The 7,201-nt window shown below is 31.3% G+C and overlaps 1 protein-coding gene across 1 annotated transcript in view; it reads left to right on the top strand.

Annotated features, from left to right (window-relative positions):
- Nucleotides 1-5,944, top strand: part of LOC139849895 (uncharacterized) — a 61,635-nt gene extending 55,691 nt beyond the window's left edge. The window contains exons 5-6 of the mRNA XM_071839510.1: nt 3,957-5,881; nt 5,939-5,944. Of these exons, the coding sequence (XP_071695611.1) occupies nt 3,957-5,881; nt 5,939-5,944 (1,931 nt within the window). The remainder of the gene's footprint in view (nt 1-3,956; nt 5,882-5,938) is intronic.
- The last annotated feature ends 1,257 nt before the right edge of the window (nt 5,945-7,201 follow it).

The raw sequence follows: 7,201 nt of genomic DNA on the forward strand, positions 1-7,201 counted from the left end.
TACGAGCCGTCGTTTTCCACATTGGTCTAGAAAAACCTGGTGGTTTAGAGGTTCCCGGGTTATTGTTACAACTTAAGAAATACGGGTGTTGACGATACATATAAAGTTCATCGGGGTTAGAATCAGATTTCTCTATTTTTATGCCCTTTCCCTTATTGTTCTCTTTTGCCTTTTTAAATTCAGTTGGAGTAATTTCTATAACATCATCGGAATCCTCGTCGGGATCCGATTCATCGGAGAATTGGTAATCCTCCCAATATTTTGCTTCCTTGGCGGAAACACCGTTGACCATAATTAACTTTGGTCGGTTGGTTGAGGATTTTCTTCTACTTAACCATTTTATTATTTCCCCCACTGGTTCTTCTTCCGGTTCCGACTCTTCTTCCGGTTCCTCTTCGGGAACTTGTGAATCAGTCCACGAATCATTCCAATTTACATTTGACTCTTCATTATTATTAGGTGAGTCAATGGGACTAGTTCTAGAGGTAGACATCTATCACATAATATCAAACACGTTAAGAGATTAATATATCACATAATATTCACATGTTAAAAATATATAGTTTCCAACAAAATTTGTTAAGCAATCTTTTTTTTTTTCAAGTAAACACGGTCGAAGTCCAGACTCACTAATGCATACTAACAAACTCGATAAGACACACTAATGCAAAATTCTGGTTCTCTAAGACCAACGCTCGGATACCAACTGAAATGTCCCGTTCTTATTGATTAAAAACTTTCCATATTAATTGATTTCGTTGCGAGGTTTTGACCTCTATATGAGACGTTTTTCAAAGACTACATTCATTTTTAAAATAAACCATAACCTTTATTTCATAAATAAAGGTTTAAAAAGCTTTACGTAGATTATCAAATAATAATAATCTAAAATATCCTGTTTACACACGACCATTACATAATGGTTTACAATACAAATATGTTACATCGAAATCAGTTTCTTGAATGCAGTTTTTACACAATATCATACAAACATGGACTCCAAATCTTGTCCTTATTTTAGTATGCAACAGCGGAAGCTCTTAGTATTCACCTGAGAATAAACATGCTTTAAACATCAACAAAAATGTTGGTGAGTTATAGGTTTAACCTATATACATATCAAATCATAACAATAGACCACAAGATTTCATATTTCAATACACATCCCATACATAGAGATAAAAATCATTCATATGGTGAACACCTGGTAACCGACATTCACAATATGCATATAAGAATATCCCCATCATTCCGGGATCCTCCTTCGGACATGATATAAATTTTGAAGTACTAAAGCATCCGGTACTTTGGATGGGGCTTGTTGGGCCCGATAGATCTATCTTTAGGATTCGCGTCAATTAGGGTGTCTGTTCCCTAATTCTTAGATTACCAGACTTAATAAAAAGGGGCATATTCGATTTCGATAATTCAACCATAGAATGTAGTTTCACGTACTTGTGTCTATTTTGTAAATTATTTATAAAACCTGCATGTATTCTCATCCCAAAAATATTAGATTTTAAAAGTGGGACTATAACTCACTTTCACAGATTTTTACTTCGTCGGGAAGTAAGACTTGGCCACTGGTTGATTCACAAACCTATAACAATATATACATATATATCAAAGTATGTTCAAAATATATTTACAAAACTTTTAATACATTTTGATGTTTTAAGTTTATTAAGTCAGCTGTCCTCGTTAGTAACCTACAACTAGTTGTCCACAGTTAGATGTACAGAAATAAATCGATAAATATTATCTTGAATCAATCCACGACCCAGTGTATACGTATCTCAGTATTGATCACAACTCAAACTATATATATATTTTGGAATCAACCTCAACCCTGTATAGCTAACTCCAACATTCACATATAGAGTGTCTGTGGTTGTTCCGCAATATATATATAGATGGGTCGACATGATAGGTCGAAATATTGTATACGTGTCTATGGTATCTCAAGATTACATAATATACAATATAAGTTGATTAGGTTATGGTTGGAATAGATTTATTACTAACTTTCACGTAGGTAAAATGAGTAGTTTTTATCAATCTTGTTTTACTCGCCATTTCTTCGTTTCTAATCCGTTTTGAGTGATTCCAGTGGCCACGGTTTCGTATTGAACTTAAATTTATGAATCTAAACAGAAAAAGTATAAGTTTATAGTCGGAAATACAAGTTACAAGTCATTTTTGAAAGAGGTAGTCATTTCCGTCGAAAGAACGACATCTTGATGAACATTTTGAAAAACATACTTTCACTTTGAGTTTAACCATGATTTTTGGATATAGTTTCATGTTCATAAGAAAAATCATTTTTACAGAAGTATAGCTTTTAAATCAAATTTCTTCTTAGCTTTTAATTATCCCAACCAAAACAGCCCCCGGTTTTACTACGACGGCGTATATCCAGTTTTATGGTGTTTATCGTGTTTCCGGGTTTTAAATCATTAAGTTAGCATATCATATAGATATATAACATGTGTTTAGTTGATTTTAAAAGTCTAGTTAGAAGGATTAACTTTATTTGCGAACAAGTTTAGAATTAACTAAACTATGTTCTAGTGATTACAAGCTTATAACGTTGAATAAGACAACTTTTTATGTATGAATCGAATGATGTTATGAACATCATTACTATCTCAAGTTCCTTGGATAAACCTACTGGAAATGAGAAAAATGGATCTAGCTTCAAAGGATCCTTGGATGGCTTGAAAGTTCTTGAAGCAGAATCATGACACGAAAACAATTTCAAGTAAGATTTCCACTCGAAATAAGATTGTTATAGTTATAGAAATTGAATTAAAGTTTGAATATGATTACTACCTTGTATTAGAAAGATAAACTACTGTAAGTAACAAAGGTTTCTTGATCTTGGATGATTACTTGGAATGGATTTAGAAAACTTGGAAGTAAACTTGCAATCTTGGAAGTATTCTTGATTTTATGAAACTAGAACTTTTGGAATTTATGAAGAACACTTAGAACTTGAAGATAGAACTTGAGAGAGATCAATTAGATGAAGAAAATTGAAGAATGAAAGTGTTTGTAGGTGTTTTTGGTCGTTGGTGTATGGATTAGATATAAAGGATATGTAATTTTGTTTTCATGTAAATAAGTCATGAATGATTACTCATATTTTTGTAATTTTATGAGATATTTCATGCTAGTTGCCAAATAATGGTTCTCACATGTGTTAGGTGACTCACATGGGCTGCTAAGAGCTGATCATTGGAGTGTATATACCAATAGTACATACATCTAAAAGCTGTGTATTGTACGAGTATGAATACGGGTGCATACGAGTAGAATTGTTGATGAAACTGAACGAGGATGTAATTGTAAGCATTTTTGTTAAGTAGAAGTATTTTGATAAGTGTCTTGAAGTCTTTAAAAAGTGTATGAATACATATTAAAACACTACATGTATATACATTTTAACTGAGTCGTTAAGTCATCGTTAATCGTTACTTGTAAGTGTTGTTTTGAAACCTTTAGGTTAACGATCTTGTTAAATGTTGTTAACCCAATGTTTATAATATCAAAAGAGATTTTAAATTATTATATTATCATGATATTATGATGTACGAATATCTCTTAATATGATATATATACATTAAATGTCGTTACAACGATAATCGTTACATATATGTCTCGTTTTAAAATCATTAAGTTAGTAGTCTTATTTTTACATATGTAGTTCATTGTTAATATACTTAATGATATGTTTACTTATCATAATATCATGTTAACTATATATATAACCATATATATGTCATCATATAGTTTTTACAAGTTTTAACGTTCGTGAATCACCGGTCAACTTGGGTGGTCAATTGTCTATATGAAACCTATTTCAATTAATCAAGTCTTCATAAGTTTGATTGCTTAACATGTTGGAAACACTTAATCATGTAAATAACAATTTCATTTAATATATATAAACATAGAAAAGTTCGGGTCACTACAAACTAGACCAAATGATCATATTCAAAATGATTATTCTAGTGATGGACATGGTCCTAGTAGTACTCCTAAATCTACCAGAGTAGTTGATACATCTGAAACATCATCTGATGATGATTATATCATTCCTTCTTTTCAAGAGAATGATTCTAATTCTGAGGGAAATGTGGTTCATGAACCACCTGTTGATAACTTGAGAAGATCCATTAGAGAGTCTGTTTTACCCAGAAAATTTAATGATTATGTTATGTCTAGTAAGGCTAAGTATGGTATTGAAAATTTTGCTAATTGTGCTAAACTTGACAAAAGAAATTTTTTATTTACATCATCTTTAAATAAACAAGTTGAACCAACAAATTATTTTGAGGCATCTAAAGATACCAATTGGGTTGAAGCTATGAACACTGAAATGGAGGCTTTATATAGAAACAATACATGGGTTTTAACTGATCTCCCTCCTAACAGAAAACCTATTGGTAGTAAGTGGATTTATAAAATAAAGTATAAATCTACTGGTGAGATTGAAAGGTTTAAAGCAAGACTTGTTGCTAAGGGTTATAGTCAAACTGAAGGTGTTGACTACTATGAGACTTTTTTTCCTGTTGTCAAAATGGTTACAATTAGAAGTGTCATCACCCTTGCTGTTAATAAAGGTTGGGAATTATCTCAACTTGATATTAACAATGCCTTTCTCTATGGTGAACTTGATGTAGAAGTTTACATGTCTTTACCCCAGGGTTACTTTAATAAGGGTGAAACAAAAGTGTGCAAATTAAATAAATCTTTATATGGGTTAAAGCAGGCTCCTAGAAAGTGGAATGAAAAATTATGTAATAGTTTATTTGAAAATGGATTTGTTCAAAGTAAATGTGACTATTCAATGTTTATAAAGGATAAACATGATATCTTTGTTGTTTTACTTGTCTATGTTGATGACATAGTAATAACAGGTAATAATAAGGCTGAAATTGATTCTGTTAAACATTTTCTTAAGTCAAAGTTTTTAATCAAAGATCTTGGTTTATTGAAATATTTTCTTGGAATTGAAGTTGTTCAAACCAATGATGCTATCTATCTTTCTAAGAGAAAATACTGCATGGAATTAATAAATGAGTTTGGTCTTTTAGCTTCTAAACCTTTATCTACTCCTATTGAATTAAATGTTTCTTCATATAAAGGAAAAGATAATGAGAAAGTTATAAGTAATATCACTGTTTATCAAAAGCTTATTGGAAAACTCATTTATATTACTATTACCAGACCTGATATTAGTTATGCTGTGCATATTCTCAGTCAATTTATGCATGCTCCTAAACCTTCACACTTAAATTTGGCATTTAGGGTTCTGAGGTATGTAAAAGGTTGTCCTGGAAAAGGTCTGTCTTTCAGTAAAAGTAATTCTTTAACTTTGAGTGCTTATGTTGATTCTGATTGGGGTAAAAACTTAATCAATAGAAGGTCTATTACTGGATTTTGTATATTTTTAGGAAATTGTTTAATTTCCTGGAAAAGTAAAAAACAACCAACTGTTTCTAAATTCTCTGCAGAAGCAGAGTATAGAGCCACGGTTGCCTGCACCTGTGAAATTATTTGGATTATTAATCTTTTGACTGAACTTAAGCTTAATAAGCTTTTACCTGTTTTAATGCATTGTGATAATAATCCTGCTATTCAAATCTCTGCTAATCCTGTTCATCATGAGAGAACAAAACATTTTGATATTGATTGGCATATTGTAAGGGAAAAAGCTAACAGTGGTGTTCTTAATATTGTCAAAGTTGCTTCAGTTTTAAACATTGCAGATTTGTTTACTAAGGGTTTGACATCTTGTCAACATAAAGAGTTCTGTGACAATCTTCAACTCAAGGATGCTTTCACAAGTCAAGATTCTGGGGCCATGTTAAATCAGGTAAGTAAAATAGAATCTTGATTGTTTCAATCATCTAACTTATTCTGGTTTGTGTAGGTTTAGCTGAGTATATTACTGCTGTCTATTTTTGGACTTGCTTTGAAAGATCTATTGAAGTTAAGGACTGCAGTTGCTGTTTTAAAAGTGATTAGCTAAAGAGTTCAAGTTTAGAAGTTGTGGGTTTAAAATGTAAATTATATCCCTCAAAACATTTGGTAGCTGTAACGACGCTGGATTTTCCAATGTTTATTTATTAATAATTATTATTATTAATACGTGTGATTAAACGAATGTATGTCATTACATTTGCATGTTGCCATGAATGCCCGAACTTGACTTTAATTGCCCGAAACGTCTTTGTGACACATGAAACTTCACGAATAATATTTTTAGAGTATTATTTACATTCATGATTAAGTTTATTAATCATTTTAATTAACTAATGTTGTTAGTTAGTTACTTGGGCTTTTAATTGAATTAACTTGTTAATTACATACATACTTGGGCTTTTATTTGAACTTGGGCCTTTACTAGTATTATTGGACTTTAGAAGCCCACCCTACATTTTAAGTGGACTTAGTTAGCCCACTAACACTTGTAAGTATCAATTAGAAGCAAACTAGTTAGTTAACTTAGTAAAGAATCAAGTTACTTGTTCATTCCCATGCAAACACCCATTTTATCCAACTTTTGTAAGCTTTTCATGCTAATAACCTTGGAACAACTCTCTCCCCCCTCCTTTTGCTGCTGCAGCCGTGAGGTACCATGGATGGGGAGGTGTTTTTGGCTTTCAAATTTTGATAACTTGGCTACTAGTTCTCTCACACTTCATTCATTTCAAACACACTTGATTTTCTCTCAACTTTTTCCTCTCTTTTTCTCTCTAGTTCTTGTAAGTAACTTGACTTTTTCTCTTCCTTTCTTCTTGCTAAAACCGAATTCAAACATCACATAATCATCATCATCTTTGTTGTTGTTTGATTTCTTGTTAGTTATAGTTGTTTACTTACTTGTTGTTGTTACATACTTGTTACAAGAATCAACTTTCTAGTTAGATTCTTCTTTTATCTTGTAATTACAAGAACACTCAAGAACATAGCTTACTAGTTATGATTCTACATATACTTTCTTAAAAGATTGCAAGTTCATGTGTTGATTAAACTCATACTTGAAGTTCATGAAGTAAACTTTAAAGTTTACTTTCTAAAGATCAAACTTTGGTTTGAATAATTAAAGTATGAACAACCATGAATAATTTACTTGTTTACTTAGTTTACTTCTTCTTGCACTTTACTTTCATGTAATTAGTTTAAATGGTCA

This window comes from Rutidosis leptorrhynchoides, chromosome 5, assembly GCF_046630445.1.
Source record: "Rutidosis leptorrhynchoides isolate AG116_Rl617_1_P2 chromosome 5, CSIRO_AGI_Rlap_v1, whole genome shotgun sequence".
Lineage (NCBI taxonomy): Eukaryota > Viridiplantae > Streptophyta > Magnoliopsida > Asterales > Asteraceae > Rutidosis > Rutidosis leptorrhynchoides.